Source organism: Cololabis saira, chromosome 15, assembly GCF_033807715.1.
Source record: "Cololabis saira isolate AMF1-May2022 chromosome 15, fColSai1.1, whole genome shotgun sequence".
NCBI lineage: Eukaryota > Metazoa > Chordata > Actinopteri > Beloniformes > Belonidae > Cololabis > Cololabis saira.
In genome coordinates this window covers 18,451,867-18,471,555 of record NC_084601.1, presented here as the reverse complement: position 1 = coordinate 18,471,555, position 19,689 = coordinate 18,451,867, and the positions used below count along the sequence as shown (strand labels likewise).

Genomic DNA, 19,689 nt, shown 5'->3' with positions numbered 1-19,689 from the left:
CAAGTGCCCTAAAATCTGTCCCTTCTTTTTTAGGGGTAGTGAGGGAGGGCTAGTGATAGAAAGTAGGGGGTGTATTGGGATTGGGCCTTAGTTTGGTTGTAGTTTCCTAAAGCTGGTGCTCCCTGCCAGCAGGAGGCGCTGTGCTCTGGTGTGCAGGGAGCTGCTGAACACTTCCTGTGTTTCCGTGAAGCCTGATTTATGGTTCCGCGTTATACCAACGCAGAGCCTATGCCGTAAAGTACGCGGCGACCCGCACGCACGTACGGCGTAGGGTACGCGTCGATTTAACGCGGAACCATAAATCAGGCTTGAGCCAGAGGGAGAAGAGCAGAACAATGAGCCACTGAGAGCTGCGAGCTACGAGTCTCCGAGCTGAGCTCCGCTAGGGACCGCACAGGTACGCCCCACACCTGTGTGGGGGATGCTCCCTGAAGTACACTCCGTATTTGAATGTTTGTTGTTGGTGAAGTACCAGCGCTAGCAGCACCAGACTAGCCGAATCCAGCTCCGTTTAGGTTCATAACAAACACTCACATCTCTGTCCTTACGCGATTATAACTCACCACAAGCTCAACACGTATCACACATCTGGTGATGTTATTCATCTGATTGTAACAGCTGTAGTACCGACCCTGATGAGAGAGCAGACTCTTTGTTTCCTCTTCATAATAAAGACAGACGGCGGTGTGTTTCAGAGACATGGACGTGCCGTGCTACACGTCCAAGCTGCTGTTCGAGCTGAACGAGCAGCGCAAGCGGGACTTCTTCTGCGACTGCAGCATCCTGGTGGAGGGCCGGGTGTTCAAGGCGCACCGCAACGTGCTGTTCGCGGGCAGCGGCTACTTCCGGGCTCTGCTGGTCCACTACCTGCAGGTGAGGAGGAACCTGCTTCACTTTGGTGTTCATTCATGGTTGAATCCCATATCTGGTTTAGATCAGGACTTTTTGAGCTAAGCTTTGGACTGTGAATCCAAACTATTATTTGGATATACTTTTCTTCTGGACAATCACAGCTGTGTCTTGTAAGCCCTGATAGGCTGGGCACCTTAGAGGTGTATAACCAGTACTGGAGTTGAAGGGGGATGAAGGGGGATGTCATCCCCCCCTCAAATAAAAACAGTCAAAATCATCCCCCCTGTAAAACTGCCATCCCCCCTTTCCATCCCTTATGTAATTTCATCAATGAATGTGGTTTTACTGCTATTTCAACATTTAGAGTCATCACCAGAAAAATAACACCAGAAAAATGTGACAATTTTCACCTTTTTCAGGTAAATTTGCACTTGAAATAAGTAGAAAAATCTGCCAGTGGGACAAGATTTGAATTTACTGAATTTCTCCTCTGGGAGATCAATAAAGTCTACTATTCTATTCTAGATTTATCTTCTCATTACAAGCAAAGAAATCTTGTTCCACTGGCAGATTTTTCTACTTATTTAAAGTGGAAATCTACTTGAAACAGGTGGAAATTGTTGTTTTTTCCAGTGATGAGTCTTGTTTTAAGTGTAATACGATTTTTTTTTTTTTTTTTTTTTTTACTAAAATGAGACATTTTAATTAGAAATAGGACAAATTCTTATTTAGAGTTTTTGCAGTGATCCATTTTACTTATCCTGTGAAGGACAGAGTCATATTGATAAGTTCAGAAAACTGTTTTTTATTGTTGTGTTTTGATGTATTTGATGTAAGCCCAGTGGATATTTAAAGCTTACAGAAGGCTGCATTTAACTGCTGCTATGTCATTCCTGCAGTATTTCTGCAGGTGTTTTGGTCAGTGCTATTATTTGTAATATATTATATTATTGTAATCAGCACAAATTATCTGTCCCCATATGATAAAATCCACCATCCCCGCTGATTTTCTTTTACAACTCGAGTACTGTGTATGACAAATTAATAAACAACAATTCATTCATTCACAGCTTATCCCAGACATGTTGAAACTTAACATGGTTATTTAGTTAATGTAATACTGAGCACACAATGAATGTTTCATTACACATGCATATTGTTAAAATCAGCCAATATTTACACACATGCTGTGATTACACAGCCCATCTGTGTTTCTATCACTTAAAGGGGACCTATTATAAAAAACACGTTTTTTCTTGCTTTAACATGTATAAAGTGGTCTCCCCTCAGCCTGCCAACTCAGAGAAAGAGGAAAGAAACCAAATTCTGCAGTGTCTGTTCAGCCGCCCGGATGAGCCAGTGTGATGTGACTTTTACGAGCTGTTCAGATTCTGCTCCCGTCGTTACGCAATGACGGGTGCGATGCGTGAAACCACGCCCACAACTAACTCCGCCGGCCGGAGCTTCCTTTCGCCATTTTTTCCGTAGCGGTGTATCGCGTCAGGCAGCCAATCAGCACAGTGCCTCATTATCATAGCCTCGCCCACTCAGAATCCTGCATAGATAATGAGGTTAGAGAATGGGAGGATAAAGACATGGCTCAGAGGCTGAATTTCTAATATATTTAGCAAAAACAATCAAAAGCTTGTTTTTAAGACATTCAAGGCCTGTTTAAAATAGGTATTAGATGCCATAATAGGTCCCCTTTAACCTAGGTTACGTTCAAACTAATGTGTATTTCTACCAACATACACATTAACACCACTGTAAACCTGTGTGAAATGTCCATCCTTATGCAAACAAGTAAGAACAGACTGAAAACATAGTAGCTAATAAACTTTGCTGTAGATTGTGCTTATAAAATCATAATAGCTTCCGTTCTCTGCATGTAAGCCAATCCAATATGAATACAGTACATACAGACTTGGGCTGAATAACAGCTGACAGCAAAGACAAGAAAATCAGCTGTTCTGTATAATGTCATTAAGGCAGATCTTTGTGTTATTGTTTGGTAATAGTCACAGGCTACAGGCTTGGTGAATCAGGGCATGATATGTAATGACCCAGAATAGATAATCATGAAGCAAGTTGGTGCCACTAAAACGAATCAAATCAAACGTTATTCATACAGCACTTTTCTTACAATAAATTGCAACACAATGTGTTCTACAAAATAAAAAAATAGAGTTTCTCTCGCCCATCTGCCCACCCCCTTCCCCTCCATCTCTAATGCCTATCAATGATAAAATGTGTGATCAAAGATATTAAGAAATATGGTTATATGTAGGCGCGGAAGAACCAGAACACTATCACAGGGAGCCGTCTACATCGGGAGGTGGCTTCTACGCCCAGTTGCCTGGCAGGGGGCTGCAACCCAACCCCAGGCACGGCACTGTGCCAAATACCAACACTGTAGGGTGCATGCATGGACCCCACTGCAACCCATGGACCAGCGGACCTTGGGCCAGCGGCAAATCAACAAGAGCCAACAGCCCCTGAAGCAGAGTGCTGCCGCTGAGGAAACACTGACTACATCATCATTTACAAATGTTTACACTTTTGTCCATCCACATTAGGCCACAAAAGATGCAATTACAAACTGAAACAGGATGCATAGAAAATTAAAATGTTACTGTTTTCAAGGATGTGATTCACCAAAGTAGTGTGGATACTGGGTGTAACTAATAAATGTTTCATAGTTTCAAATGAAAATGTACTGGTGTGGATATAGATTTCGAATCAGTGCTTTCTGTTCTGACCACCAGAAGCATTGCTTCATGGCCTTGGATGCTGCTGTTAAGTACAAACTATTTTCAGCTCCAGTACCAAGAGTTTGTCTAAAAAACTAACAAACAGAAACAAATTGCTATGACATATCTCTTATTTTCCCACATTTCAGCATTTTAATAATAACAATGAATCTTGGCGAATACTTCCCTATTCGAGCAGCAGTCACAGTTTTGCACCAACTGATTGTAGACCAGTATTTGCAGTTACATTTGTGTTTGCTAACACCAGCCATCGTTGCATTAACCATTCACAAATTCAAACTTTTTTTATTGGACTTTTTTTTTTTTAAACCTAATTGGTGATATTAGAAAAATGGGAAAACACGGTGAAGGTAAATTTACTCCTTGGAGTGTGGTTCTGTGCAGAAATAGAAAATAAACGTTCACAAACAACATATTGCAGCATATGTTTGAATGCCTGAAAAGACCTGGGTCAGTACACTTGGTGTGGAAATGAAAAATATTTCTCAGGTTTTTTTTTAACCACTTCTGAAGTGGATGTGGTACCAGTCCAGCACCTTTTGTGTGGGTTGGTCTGAAAGGGCCATTCATACGTGTTGCAGTTCATGTGTGACCATTATGGCTTCTCTCCACTCAAATATCCTGCTGAAACAAAGGGAGTGGGTTCGGTACGGTCTCTGAGAAGCAAATGGCAACACAGGATGATTGTCGAGTTGTAGTGCAGCTTCAGAACTGTTAATGCGCCGAGTACTTATTTTTCTCTTAAATTAAGATTAGAAAAATAATATTTTGATTCCATCTCTTTTCAGGACAGTGGACAGCGATACAGCACAGCGTCGCTGGATATTGTAACAGCCGATGCCTTCTCCATCATCCTGGACTTCCTCTACTCTGGACGCTTGGCCCTTAACAGGAGCAATGTCATCGAGGTGATGTCGGCCGCCAGCTACCTGCAGATGACTGATCTGGTTAACTTCTGTAAAGAATACATCCGCTCATCGTTGGAGATATGCAGCAAGGAGAAGGAGAGAACCACAGGAAAAGAGAGCAAGCCACAGGAGGGAGCCATGGGTCCTGCAGACAGTGGCACTCCTGCCGCAACAACCTCCAGTGGTGCTGAGGTTGCAGAGACCAATTCAGAGGCTGCAGAGGGGAACAGAGGATCAGGTTTAGGTCCAGAGCCAGTGACCTCTGCTAGGACCCCCTTGACAATTACAGTCACCACCCCTCCAGGCTCCAGCGGGGATGTGGATAGTGCCTATTCGTCGAGGGAGGGGTTTGCTTCTGGGGGTGAAGGACAAAAGGGACATATGGATCAGACTAATCTGTCATCATCCTCATCCTCTGCTTTGACTCCAGAGTTGGTGAACCCCAAGATAGAGTATGACCCTGATGAGGAACTTATCGAGTCCCCTGACACCAAAGACCTTGCATTGTATCCTGGGCCTTCTCTTCATAATACCCATCATATTAGGCTACTTCCCCCAAGTCCCTCGCCCTCCAATGAGCGCTTTCCATCAGGATACAGCCCTTCCTTTAATTCAAGGCAGCTAATGGAGATGCTGACTAAAACAGAAGGTCCTAGGGTTCCCAGTCCTCAGCGCTTTAATCAAGTTCTGGGTAGCAGCTCAGGAGGAGCCAGAATTGATGAAAGCTTAGGATTTGTGGGATCGTCTATTATGGAGATCCAGACTGATTGGCTTGGAGAAGACACAGGTAATTTACCCTATCAAGTGGACTGTGGTCGCATTCAACACTTCTGCCATGCTGCTACTAACTGTGATTGAGCACCTGAGATTGAAGTGGACTTAAATTAGCACTGCTGTGTTTCTCCAACTGCAGGTGACGGCTTGGTAGTGCCAGTGAAACTCCACAAGTGTCCTTTCTGCCCTTATACTGCCAAGCAGAAAGGGATCATGAAAAGACACATTCGCTGTCATACAGGAGAGAGGCCCTTCCCCTGTCCCATGTGTGGCAAGAGGTTCACGCGGCAGGAGCACCTTCGGACCCATGCCCTTAGTGTAAGAACTCACCGTTGCTGTGGCGTCTGCAGAGTTGACAGCGTTGCACAGTTTAAAAATTATTTTTTAATTTTGCAGCAGGTTGTGATACTGACATTTTATGAAAGTTAATTCCTTAATGCTTTGATTTGCTATTCTTTGAACAAGTTTAGATTATTTCCTTTGTAATTTTGAAATATTCACTTCCAACGAATAAACAAATATTAGCTCTTATTAGGGCTGTTCGATTAATCGCGATTATGTAATTAGAACGATGTTAAAACGTGAAACTCGTAAAATCGATTTTTCACTTTTTTTAATTTTTTATTTATTTATTTTTTTTTACCTTGTCTGCACACATATTAATGATTGATACCATATTAATGATTGATGGAAATACCTCTCAATACCTGCGACAAGTGCCCCATCGGAGAGGCTCTTTAGTGTAGGAGGGGGCGTTGTAACATGCCACCGGGCATCCCTCAAGCCAGATCAGTAGACCGGCTCGTGTTCCTTGCAAAAAACTTGCAAATGTGAACAGCAAATGTAATGACTGACATTACACACCTCTACCTCCTTCATGGGTTGCATTATTATTTAGCATGCAGACCCTAAAAGACCCAGTTTAGTTTAATTAGAAAATGTCTTGTTTTATTTAATTGGAAATATAACTTACTGTATGTTTGCAAGTGCTGATTTGCTGATTTTTTTTTTTTCAGAGATAAAACTTTATATTTTATTATATTTTTTAAAACTTTTTTTCAACTTATTTTACAGAGTTTTGCACTTTATTCATTCATTTTTGGTTTAATAAGAGCAACGTTTGCACTTAAAGCCCGATGGGGCAAATGTTCAATAAAAAAACAGCATATTTGAAATCATTTCTTTGCCTTTTGTCAATTCACAAAATAATCGTAATCGTAATCGAAAATCGGATTTTGAGAGAAAAAAATCGAGATTTTATTTTTGGGCAAAATCGAACAGCCCTAGCTCTTATCAAAGATTCTATATTCATCTTTGTGCAGTGTGGCATGGATATGATTTATAACCAGGTAGTTTTGTTGTAGGAGCTGGTATAGGAGTATTTACATATAAACATGATTCATTGTAATGTAATACACGACCATACATTCTATATAATACATAATACACACTAGAACTGTTGACTCGAGACGGTCTTAATGCAATAGCTACCCTTGTGTTCTTTGTTTTTGCTCCACACCCACACAAATCTGGAAGTTTGCAAAGATTTTCTCATTGTGTTTACATCCACAGGTCCACAGACACTACTGGCCAGTGTCGTGCAAGAGCTGCAGGCGAACCTTCACTGGATCGAGCGTTTCCCCAGGACTCCGACGTTTCGGCATCTGCGACAGCTGCAACTGTGTGACCACCACTCACGACGACTCTGCGCCAGTTAACCCGTCCAACCCCCAGGAGACCATGGAGCGTTCAGACGGAGGCACAGATTGGTCCAGTTTTATGGATGACGTGGACGAGGTGGAGGTCGGCAGAGTGGAGGACTTGGTGGAGAAACAGATGCTTGAAAGGCAGCTGGCTGTCTGCACTGATGTAGGTCACACTGTGAACTTAAGTGTCCAATAGAAACCCTTTCCACAAAATGTGGCCACACTGTTATCGACATTGAACCGTGACTGTAAGATGGCTTATTTATTGACTGATATATATCCATACTATACACTTGATTTTGAGATACTGTGCAACAGAAACGTGCTTAGAAGGAAACCAATTTAGTATTCGTGGTTTTAATCCTGGATGTGTTTTTACATCTCCCCAAAATACATTTGCACTGGAGATTAAAACCACATTTCTCGGTCTGTAATGTACATAAAGGCAATCACTTGTCAATGGAAAACTATTGAATAAGTTCCCTGATACATGTCTGTTTTGTTCAGTAATACTTAAGTATTAGCGTAAAGAATAGGCTTTGTGGGTATCATGGGGCAACGTAGGGGAATGTTGCAATAAATATAGTGTAACTGTGGATAAAGAACCTTTGTTTATCTTTCTCTGCTTATTTATTTAGTTACTTTTATATGGGTTAGTAAATAGTCCTTTCTGCCTGGCTGTGCTGCCATCTAGTGGAATACATACTATTAAAAGTTTTGACTTTAGAAACTGAAATCACTGGCTTTTGCTTAAAAGCCAAACTTTTGTCTTCATTTATTACAGAATTGATATTTATATTATGAATATAATCTAATATGTATATGTGTGTGTGTGTGTATATATATATATATATATTTATATATAATATAGTATTGCAGACCGTGCTAATAATGATATTAATATTTTTGAACTTAAAATTACAAAATTCCTACATGTTGACAGGGTGATTAAGATTATGTACATGTGCCTATGAAACAACACTTTTCAGTTATAAATGAGTAAGGTACCTCGATTAAAACTCAGTCCAACAGTGCCACTATCAGTACTACGACTATTTAGATTAGCGCTATTAGGGAATAAAAGAACAAGAATAGAGTTCATTTTGAATGCACATACCATACAGATGAACAAAATATAGGTATTCAGATGAAGCAGAATCCTCCCTGTTTATTGACCAATAGTAGAGGAGCTGGACCAAGAAGGACAGTGCTGCTCATTTGCATAATGAGGCAGAACTGCATAAGGTAAAGTATAAAGAGGAGATGAGGGAATGTAAAAACAAGGGTAGGAGCCATTTGGTATTTTGCTTTGTTGATGGTATTGGCCCCTAGATAACGATGGTATGCTTGCCTGCACCAGAGTGGGAGGTGAACTGTCACTGGTCAGGTGAGGTTACTTTAAGTATCACAGGTGTATTGATTAGGGAATGGAGCACGGTGAAGGACACACATTTTTGAATGTAATAATGGGTGACAATGAGTTCAGTATTTTTGATTTCATGTTTTTTGTTTAAATCCATTCTTTCACCAATGTTCTGAATATCAGCATCATTAATAATCTCAACCCTGTGTTGTGTCATCTGCCAAATTCAACATCTGAAGAAAAATAATGGAAACGGATCAATTCAAAGGCAAGTTGTTTGGACATTCTTATGTAGTCTAGAAGTGGACACGCGTAAATCTCCCTGACACCCTGTTGCAGGTGACTACAATTTTATCTTTTGTTAGTCACTACAACAAGAAATGCATGTATAAGGAAAAGGAAAAACAAAGTATATAATTTTTTTTGACAAAAATGCACATATAAGGAAAAGGAAAAACAAAATATACTACTTTTTTTTTTTTTTTAAATCCCGTCAGTTTTGGTCCTCCATATGAGTTGTGAGTTGTGATCACTATTGTTAAACAGCGCGTAACAAATAGAAATACAAATAGAAATCAGAAGCAATACTCTCCATACCTCTACAACATTAGACCTACCGGTACTAAAAAAAAGCATTTACATAGTGTAAACCAGAGGTTTTCAACTGGTTTTGTCCCAGGGACCACCATTATAACCCAGAAGCAACTCGGGGACCGCTGCTTTTGGGTATGTTTTTTAATTTGCACCTTGCTTTTAAATAAGAGTATGGGCCTGTATAGGCTATTTATTTGCATCAGTGTATATTTTTATTTGCACCTTTTGCTATAAAAAAAAAAAAAAAATGAACAAGGGCTATTACAAAGTTCACTCTCACTCATTTGACATCATTTGGATGGATAAATTATTCACCAAAATGAATAATAAATGGAAAATAAATTGAGTCTAAAGAATAAATATATATTTTTTAAATTATTTGTTTTCCATTTACAATTTCACGGACCACCTGCAATACCCAGTACTGGAGTTGAGGGGGGATGAGGGGGGATGGCATCCCCCCTGAAATAAAAACGGTCAAAATCATCCCCCCTGTAAAAATGTCATCCCTCCTTTCCATCCCTTATGTCATTTCATCAATGAATGTGGTTTTACTGCTATTTCAACATTTAGAGTCATCACCAGAAAAATAACACCAGAAAAATAACTTATTTGACAATTTTCACCTGTTTCAAGTAAATGTTCAATTGAAATAAGTAGGAAAATCTGCCAGTGGGACAAGATTTATCTTCTCATTACAAGCAAAAACATCTTGTTCCACTAGCAGATTTTTCTACTTATTTCAAGTGAAAATCTACTTGAAACCGGTGATTTTTTTTTTTCAAGTGATGAGTCTTGTTTTAAGTGTAATGAGATTTTTTTTACTAAAATGAGACATTTTAACTAGAAAAAAGACAAATATTCTTGTTAAGATTTTGAGTTTTTGCAGTGATCCATTTTACTTATCCTGTGAAGGACAGAATCATATTGATAAGTTCAGAAAAACTGTTTTTTATTTTTGTGTTTTGATGTATTTGATGTAAATCCAGTGGATATTTAAAGCTTACAGAAGGCTGCATTTAACTGCTGCTATGTAATTCTTTTCTGTCATTGTTTTGGTCAGTGCTATTATTTGTAATATATTATATTATTTGTAATCAGCACAAATTATCTGTCCCCATATGATAAAATCCACCATCCCCCCTGATTTTATTTTACAACTCGAGTACTGGCAATACCGCCACGGACTGTTGACAATCCCTGGTGTAAACCATTTTTCTTTTTTAATTTTACTACGAAACGCCACAGTCACGTGACAGTCACGTGACAATCATGTGACCACAGTCACATGACGAAGGTAAACACCTAAAGGCTGATTTATGGTACCGCGTTACACCAACGCAGAACCTACGCCGTAGGCCCTGCGTCGATTTAACGCAAAACCATAATTCAGGCCGGTAGTAGGCGACTGCTCCGCACAGTTTCTGACTTAACGAGACGCATTTGTGTGAGAAAGTGTGAGGTTAAGGCGGGCGGACCTGTTCCCACCATGATAGCCGCGCTGGTGGTCCTGGCCGCCTCCCTGTCCCTGTCCTGGCCGGCGGCGGCTCGCTACACGGCGGACTGGAGCAGCCTGGACTCCCGGCCGCTGCCCCCCTGGTACGACCAAGCCAAGGTCGGCGTGTTCATCCACTGGGGCGTCTTCTCGGTGCCCGGGTTCGGCAGCGAGTGGTTCTGGTGGCACTGGCAGGGCCAGCAGCCGCCGGACCAGAAGTGCGTGTCCTACATGCGGGAGAACTACCCGCCCGGCTTCAGCTACCCGGAGTTCGCGCACCAGTTCGACGCACGCTTCTTCCAGCCGCAGGACTGGGCCGAGCTGCTGCAAGCCTCCGGGGCAAAGTCAGCGCTTTTCTCTCTCTCTCTTGATTTGATTTGATTTGTTTTATTTTTGTGCATGTAAAAAAAAGAAAGAAACAACACTTCATGAGAAGTTCAAGAAAACAACAACAAAACAAAACAAAGAACCTGGATAGGTTCTGGTCAAACAAAGACTTTTTGTATGATTTTAGAGCTGATAGGTGATGCAAAATGGATCAATTAATCTGTGTGTGATTTTATGAAATGTTTTGAATGTCAATTTTAGTCCTATGTATTTATTGTAAGTTATTCTTGATACCGATGTAAAGGACACATGTCCTGTATCGGTTAATTTATTAAACTTTAAAAGAATTTCATCTTTTAAAAGTTGCTAACTTGATTTACATGTGCCAAAAAAGGAGTAGGAAGAAGTGTAAACTTATTTAGTCCTACCCCCATTCACTGATCATTTAACCTGTATTTATAAATATTCACACACTGTACTCACACTGCTAAGTAACAGTATTATTATTATTATTATTATTATTATTATTATTATTATTACTATTATATACTGTAATTATACTCACACACATCCTTATACATGCATGCATACATACATACACATAGTTGCATATTTCTATATATTTTTACACATATGCCCGTATAGATATTTATATAAATATATTTATTTACACTATATAGATATACACACACACACACACACACACTTTGCTGCCCATTTCTGTACATAAATATACACAGATCTACCCATTCACCCACTAGTGTTATCTGCAGGCCCCTAAAAGCCGCTAAACCCCTTCCTCTTTGTACCTCGTGAGAATCATGCTTTTATATTTGTTTTTAAAGTGGTTAATGTTTGGACATTGTTTTAATTCTGAATCCATTCTGTTCCATGGTTTAACTCCACTGACTGATATAGAAAATCTTTTCATAGTTGTTCGTGTTCTACGAGTCTTACAATTTAGAGTACCCCTTAAATTATACCCCCCCTCTCTGTCATAAAACATTTCCTGCAAGTGAGATGGTAATACGTTGTTCCTAGCTTTATACATGAATTGTGCAGTTTGGAATTCTACTATGTCAAAAAATGTGATTAGGAATTTGACTTTCCTTTAACGTGTTTGCACTCCTCACAGACGTGGGTAACCTGCAGAGTCTCACCTGTGCACTACTCTCTCCGCAGGTATGTCGTCCTGACCGCCAAGCACCATGAAGGGTTCACGAACTGGGAGTCTCCCAACTCCTGGAACTGGAACTCTGTTGATGTTGGTCCTTACAGGGACCTGGTGGGGGAGCTGGGAGAGGCCGTGCGCAACAGGTGACTCTATCCTTGTCTAATACAGTGTTTCCCAACCCCGGGCCTCAGGACCTCTGTCCTGCATGTTGTAGATATTTCCCTGCTTCAGCACACCATGATAACAATGACTGTGTCATTAACAGACTTGTGCAGACCTGGGGCCGGATTCACCAATATGTTCTTAAGAACGATCTTAAGAAATGTCTTAAGATCTAAAATTAAGAAGTTCATAAGAAAGTTCTTAAGTGCAATTCCTCAATGTTTTCTTAAGAACTGTCATTTCTTACGAATTTCTTATTTTTATTCCTATTTTTCCTACTTAAGAACTTCTTAAAATATGTCATTGCATTGCACGCGCCAATAAACAACATATATACAGGTAGTTTGCGTCTTAACCGTCAGTCACTCACTAAACATGGAGAAGGAGAAAAAGAAAAAGTGTAATTAATTACAAACTATATCCTCAAACTATGACCTACTAGTCTAAACTTGTCTAAAATGTGTTGAAAAGGGTGATATTAGAGTCTTACCTTTTCACAGAAGAAATTTTAAGACAGGTCAAGGTTGTCTTAAAGTTAAGAAAAAAGTCAAGAACAAATTCGAGAACTTTTATTTCAAGAATACCATTTATTCTTAAGTTTTTTCTTAAGAAGAAACTTAAGAAAGTTGAGAAAATACTTAAAAACTTTTTTGGAGAATACTTTAAACTTTATTTATTTATATAGCACCAAATCATACAATATAAATGCAACACATGGTGCTTTACTTGCAGAATAAAATAACAGTCAAAAACACAATTTAAAACATCCCATACGACCCCACCCCCCACCCCCCACCCCCACGCGATGATGGATATTGAAAGAGTTCATGAAAATAAGTTTCTTGGTGTAATAATAGATGATAAAATAAACTGGAAATCTCACTCAAAACATGTACAAAACAAACTATCAAGAAGCATCTCAGTAATCAATAAGGCAAAACATATTCTGGACCACAAATCACTCCACATTCGCTATTGTTCACTGGTTTTACCATATTTAAATTACTGTGCGGAGGTTTGGGGGCAGCGAGCCATAAGGATCATTCATAATGCCGGTTACAAGGATCACACAAATGAACTCTTCTTAAAATCCAAAACATAAAAATGTACTGATCTGGTTCACTTTCAAACAGCACAAACTATGTACAAAGCAAAAAATATGCTTCCTGGAAATATTAAAAAATAGTTTTTTAACAGAGATGGGGATTCTAATTTGAGGGGGGAGAACAATTTAAAACATCTTTGTGTCGCACAACACTAAAAACATTTACCATTTCCATATGTGGAGTGAAGTTGTGGAACAGTTTGGGTGGGGGGCTCAAGCAATGTCCAAGCATGAGCCAGTTCAAACAGCGGTACAAAAATATGGTTTTCACAGGGTACAGGGAGGATGAAGGGCTTTGACAATCACCATGTGTTTCCACAGATCATTTAGTCACTTGTTAACTTACATTATTTAGTTTCTTTGTTTGTAAATATGTACATATGTAAATATGTAACTATGTATATTCATGAGGTGTTGGTACGCAATATATGAGAAGGGAGAAGGGGTAGGATTAAATAAGCACATGCTTCTTTCTACTCCTTTTTGGACATGGTAACATTGTTTTATTTTATTTGTTGTTTTGACTATTTTGACTTGTGTGTTGTTTTTACGTTTTCTCATGTTCGGAATAAGGCTTACGTACATTCATTCATTCATTCATTCATTCATTCATTCATTCAATCAAGGCAACATCTAAAACATGCAGGACAGGGGTCCCGAGCACCAGGGTTGAACACCCTGTTTTAGATGTTTCCCTGCACCAACACACCTGATTCTAATTATAGGTCCTCATTAGCTTGTCATCAAGGTCTGCACAGCCCTGTTGATGACACAGGTATTTGTATCACGGTGTGCTGAAGCCAGGAAACATCTAAAACATGCAGAACAGTGGGTCCCTGAGGACCAGGGTTGGGAAACACTGGTCTAATAAACAGTGACTGTAGAGTGTTTTTCTTTATGTTTCTTTTATGTGGTCAAAGCTCAGGACTGCAGGACTTCATTCTTTTCTTATATTGTGTCAATATATGACCTATGAGGTTGGTGCGTTAACACAGATCCACAGAGATCTGTTAGCCTTCTGCTGTTGAGTAACATAACAGTTTTTATTTGCACTTGGGCCTTCATCCTGCTTGTATCCTTTTAAGTATTGTGATGACAGACTCATATTCTGGATGCTTCTCTCTTTGTTGTTTCCTCATTTAGGTCGTTGCACTATGGACTCTATAACTCGCTGTATGAGTGGTTCCACCCCTTGTACCTGAATGACAAGAAGAATAAATTCAAAACACAGGAATTTGTGATGAATAAACTCCTTCCAGAGCTTTACAACATGGTTGTAAGGTCTGTGATATTTCACTTACAGCATTAAATCAGAGTTTTTGTGGTTATTTATTTATTTTTCTTTAAATATAATGCACTCAAACACTCTGATGCCATAGCATGGTAGTGTGATGTTTTAAACCTTTGGTTTCTGCTTCCCCGCAGGTACCGACCTGAGTTGATCTGGTCTGACGGGGACTGGGAGGCCCCTGACACCTACTGGAACTCCACCCAGTTTCTGGCCTGGCTCTACAACGACAGCCCTGTTAAGGTAAGTGCAAGGAGACGCTAGTATGCATGAGTTATTCTGATTGTATTTGTTTCACCACAGTCTCATCTCGTGCTTCAACGTTTGTCCTCTGTCTTAGGACACTGTTGTGACCAATGACCGCTGGGGAGCCGGCTGTGCTTGTAAACACGGCGGCTACTATAACTGCGAAGACAAGTATACTCCAGGCGAGCTGCCCAAGCACAAGTGGGAGAAATGCACATCAGTAGATACCTTCTCCTGGGGTTATCGTCGCAACATGAAGATGAAAGAACTTATGGATTTACCCACAATTATTGAGGCAAGGATGCATTATTTTAATATTCTATAACTTGTACCGTATCTTCAAAGAATGTTAAAGTAGTAGGGAGCAATATTGACACTTTGATTACTATGTCTCAGTGATTGACTGACTTTTTGTTAAATCACAGGATCTGGTCAGCACCGTGGCTCTTGGAGGGAACTACCTTCTAAACGTCGGTCCCACAGCCGATGGGACGATCCCTGCTGTGTTTGAGGAGAGGCTCAGGGGTGTCGGGGCTTGGCTGGAGGTCAACGGCGAGGCCATCTACGCCTCTAAACCCTGGAGAGTCCAGATGGAAAACACCACTGTCCCGGTCTGGTAAGAAGGAATCTGATCTTAATGCTCCGTTTTGTGCTGGTGTCATCATGCATCTATTATATTGATTAGTCTAGCTTTATATGAGTCCAATGAAGTTCCTATTGTTGACAAAAGTATTTTATTCTTATTTAAACATTGATCTGTAAGTCAGTGATAAGTTATGGCTAAAGCCAGGGAGCCATTTGAGGATGTCATCGTGCATGTAGCGCGTAAGACTGGGAGAGACTAGAAAGCCATAATCAGGGGTTTTCAAGAACCAAAGCACAAAGTTTAATCCAACAGTACCAAAAGTACCACTCTAAAAATCCTAAAGGAGACACAAGGAAGGTAAAACTCACCCCTAAATGGTGACATGAGAAGCTGTTATTCAGGGATAACCAGTCAAGACCATCTTCATGTATCTGAGCATGTCTGGTAGCATCCCCTCAAGCGGAGACTTGTCTCAATGGATGCTGATCACTTCTCCAAGACGGGCCCTCAGATTGCAGCTCTTCTGACTGAAGGAAGAGGGAATGGAGTTGTTTGGATGTTGGTTCATGAAGTGTTGTTCACAGAAGAGGGAGACTGCTCCAGAACACCCTAACCCACAGTGAAACAGTGTGGAGGGGATGCAATGCTTTTATTTTCTTCTAACCGGCAGCTGAAGCAACTCCTATGAAAGCTAATCGTGGCATGAGAAAAGAGGAGAACGTTCAGATTCTGGAGCATTTGGACATGAATGTGATCAGAAACTGTAAGTTTAAGTGTCAAAGAGAGAGAAATGGTGCAAACATTCAAGCTTGTGCACAATCTTTGTCAGTTAGGGTATGTTTAATTGTGGTCCTTTTGTCTATCGTCACCAAGGTTTATTCTGGGCCTAAATGTACAATAAAAATTTTTTGGATTTAATAATTTCTAAGACTGATTGTTAATGTAGTTTTTCCTTTCTACATTTCTTTAGGTATACATCTAAAGGGTCCACGGTCTATGCCATTGTGACGGAAAAACCATCAAAGCCTTTACTGCAACTGTTGATACCCAAAACGTCAGCAACCACAACGGTAAGGAAGTTAAAGATTACGGTCTTATATATTACCATTTTAGTAATAAATAAAGTAAGACCAAATATGAAACACTGCTACTCGCTGGGGTTTTTTGCGGTGCAGAGCTCATTACACAGCAACCTGCAAAGCGGTCAAGATCTGTTAATGTATTCTCTCTGTCCTATGAATAAAATGGCAATCCCAAACATTAGATGTAAAAGGTAGTGTGATGTTATTGATGAAAAGTATGAAACAAAACCAGGGTCTTTGTCTCACCCAGGTGACGTTGTTGGGGAGTCCTACACCTTTACCCTGGGCCCCCGTTTACCCCAGCGGTGGCCTCAACGTCCTTTTGCCCGAGCTGCCTTGCACTCCGGGTCGTGCATGGACCGTTAAACTGGATGGTGTCCACTGAGCTTTCAACTGTTGAATAGACAACTATGAATGTTTCTAATTTGGTAAACTCAGGTTCTTTGAAGCCACTCCACTTCTGATTACACAGAAGCCTGTTGACATAAAATCCATTGACATTACTGTGCTAATGTCTGGCATGTCTTGTAATGCCACTTTGTCCCACACGAGATGCGGTTGTTCTGTTGGAAATAAACTTCTGTGCTATACTGCCCCCATTTGACCAAAAGTGGCATTGCTACACATAGTGGGTTTAATGTGTTACCACGGTAATAGGGGAAATTTATGCACTATGGTTGAAGGGAAAGTACTTGTGTAATGGTTCAGCTATTTTTGATAAATGAAAGAATCTAAGATGCTTCTCTAATGCCTTTGTTCATATGATGAATAAATGTGTAAACATTTGTTTTGTAATGACCTTATAATTGTGATGCAAGAGCTGAATCATTGTGCAGTTGGAGCAGTCATCCTGTGTGATTGCATTCTTAAAAATAGATTTGATGATTTGTACTTTTTTAACTTATTCAAATAAATATAAATGTCTTTTTTTCTCTATAGAAAACAGATTTCTTTTGACTCTGCCTACATGTACAGGAACTGTTTATTAACCAAACACAGTAATACTTAAACCAAGTTCCCTAACCCCAAGCAAATTACTAGTTCTGTTAATGGCACGGGAGTTTCTGACTGGACCTCACCATAACAAATGCTGTGATGAACTGTATCAGGAATGCCACTGCGTTCAGATATTTGCCTGTGAACTGGCATGACTGCTGAGGCTGCACCCGTGAATGTTTAAAAATAAGACGAAGATAACGGAACAAGGTGATCTTCAGTTAATATCTAAAAGACATGATTCCATTGTAAATGATGTACCAGAGGTAGAAGATGCCATCTTGACATGATTTCCTTTGAGTTAACTCCAATCATGTTGAAATTACTACAAATTAGTTGTATTCATTATTATTTTAAACCCTTTCTTCTCCACACAAATGAGATTTGTACATCTTTGGTGGTTTCAGATTAAAAACAAAAGCAGCTTCCTTTGCTACCGGCACATTCAGTGTTAAAATATAGATCCCACTTTTTGTGATGTTGATTAGATTTATTTTTGTGTTTTATTGAATAATTTGCTGCATAGTTTTCAGTTTTGCTACTTTTCTGCAGGAATATATGTGATTGGCATGACTACAAGCATACAATGTATCCCATCTCTTAAATGAATTATAATTTTTCATCACTAGTTAAAGCCAAAGGCTTTCATCACTAAGACAGAAAAGTGACTACAATAGTTAATTATTTGTATCTTACTACAATGTTACTGTAGATATTGCAGTAGGTTTAGTGGAAAACATTTATCGTATTTTGAATTTTATTCTTCCAGAAGAAATAATTAATTAGTAACGACATAGAAACTATGGTATTTGGGTGTGTGCTGATTTAGTATCATGTGGGGTTTCCTGGTGCATCTGAGAAGTAATAAACCTGTTTCTAAAATCAATTTTATGAATTGTATAAGAAACGAGATTCATGTCCTGATTTCTCACTAAACAGCTGTTTAGCTGGTGCTACACCAGAGCATAAAACCTTTATCTTTGTACTTGAGTAAAACCATTTTTCTATTTTATTTATATATATATATATATATATATATATATATTTTTTTTTTTGAGTGCTTGACAAGTGGACTGTAATCACTCGACTCGACTGCGGTACCATGATACAAGAAGTTCAATCTGTGGCCAATACTGCCCTCTAGTGGTGGTTATATGCATGGCAGCGGTTCATTTTTTGTGATTGGCCAGGTTCACACCTTACGATAGACATTTGCAATGTAGTTTTAAATTGTTTAGGCCTATATGGAGGACTGCAGGTCAGATGTTAACAGTAAAATGCTTTACATCTTAAAAAGGACCATTATTCAGAATGGTTTTATTCTGTTTAGCACTAATGCTATACTTAGATTAAGCTTACTTAAATGAATCTGAGTCAAGGGACGTGTCACCTCAGCACTTGATGAGAGAGGCGCTTCTTAAATTCTTGTTTAAAAGTGAGTCCAAAATGTAAATAAATCATCTTGGAGATTCTGTGAGGGATGCTGAAGATTGATGTCCATGCTCGAAAAATCATAAAATCTGAATGAGCTGGGACAATTTGACATTGAATGGGTGGCTAAGATCCATCAAGATGTGCTAAATTAAGACCGATATAAGACTGTTGTAGGTTGTAAGTCATAAATGCTACACTGTTGATTACTAATTGTCAGGAGGCTAATAATTGGCCTTCACATATTTGTTTTTCTTTCAATTAAACACATCAGTATTATATCATTACTTATATTAGAGATGAGTTGTTTAAATAAAACTGGACAGTTAAATCACATACTGTATTTGAAGATAATGTCTATGAATTATGTGGTTACGATGTGAAAAATGAACAGATATAGCAGTAGATGCATATTCTTTTTTACTTTAATATTATTTTACTATGGGTACAGCTTCACCACAATGCTGATGCCGTGTGGTGGTCAGCCATGAGAAGGGGAAGTGTTCAGGTTCCAGGCTGAAGACTGCTTCCAGGGTGGCTGCATCACGGTTTGCAGGGGGATCCAATGAAAGTGAGTACAAGCCATCTATTGAGCCCCAGCAACTCTAGTGGAACCAGCAGCAGGAAACGGTCCACTGCTGGGCTCAGACCTCGGTGGGGATTGGCCAGTGGCCAGAGTGTGCAGCAGCACTAGTGCTAGACCTTAATTCCAAGGTTTTGTACTTGCAATGGATCAATATCATCATCCAGGAGTGTTTTCTTCAGCAGCGCTAGGGCTCACCTGATCTGCAGTGCACCGCCCTACAGCTTCTTCCCCACCATCTGTGAA

The 19,689-nt window shown here is 39.8% G+C and overlaps 2 protein-coding genes across 2 annotated transcripts; both read left to right on the top strand.

The window, feature by feature from the left end:
- The first annotated feature begins 309 nt into the window (after positions 1-309).
- Positions 310-7,710, top strand: zbtb8b (zinc finger and BTB domain containing 8B). Its single transcript, XM_061741931.1, has 5 exons — positions 310-397; positions 698-873; positions 4,412-5,318; positions 5,445-5,623; positions 6,878-7,710. Exons 2-5 carry the CDS (start codon positions 700-702, stop codon positions 7,205-7,207), a joined length of 1,590 nt encoding a protein of 529 aa, XP_061597915.1. The 5' UTR covers positions 310-397; positions 698-699; the 3' UTR covers positions 7,208-7,710.
- A 2,641-nt stretch (positions 7,711-10,351) lies between these two features.
- Positions 10,352-17,376, top strand: LOC133461145 (tissue alpha-L-fucosidase-like). The gene is made up of 8 exons (XM_061741930.1): positions 10,352-10,807; positions 11,973-12,107; positions 14,375-14,512; positions 14,657-14,762; positions 14,860-15,060; positions 15,191-15,381; positions 16,322-16,421; positions 16,684-17,376. Exons 1-8 carry the CDS (start codon positions 10,458-10,460, stop codon positions 16,816-16,818), a joined length of 1,356 nt encoding a protein of 451 aa, XP_061597914.1. The 5' UTR covers positions 10,352-10,457; the 3' UTR covers positions 16,819-17,376.
- The last annotated feature ends 2,313 nt before the right edge of the window (positions 17,377-19,689 follow it).

Coding starts and splice junctions, on each gene's coding strand:
- zbtb8b (XM_061741931.1), top strand. CDS start 700: ATGGACGTGCCGTGCTACACGTCCAAGCTGCTGTTCGAGCTGAACGAG. Junction 5,319..5,444: donor TTGGCTTGGAGAAGACACAG/GTAATTTACCCT, acceptor CTCCAACTGCAG/GTGACGGCTTGGTAGTGCCA. Junction 5,624..6,877: donor TTCGGACCCATGCCCTTAGT/GTAAGAACTCAC, acceptor TTACATCCACAG/GTCCACAGACACTACTGGCC.
- LOC133461145 (XM_061741930.1), top strand. CDS start 10,458: ATGATAGCCGCGCTGGTGGTCCTGGCCGCCTCCCTGTCCCTGTCCTGG. Junction 12,108..14,374: donor GGAGAGGCCGTGCGCAACAG/GTGACTCTATCC, acceptor TTCCTCATTTAG/GTCGTTGCACTATGGACTCT. Junction 16,422..16,683: donor AAACGTCAGCAACCACAACG/GTAAGGAAGTTA, acceptor TGTCTCACCCAG/GTGACGTTGTTGGGGAGTCC.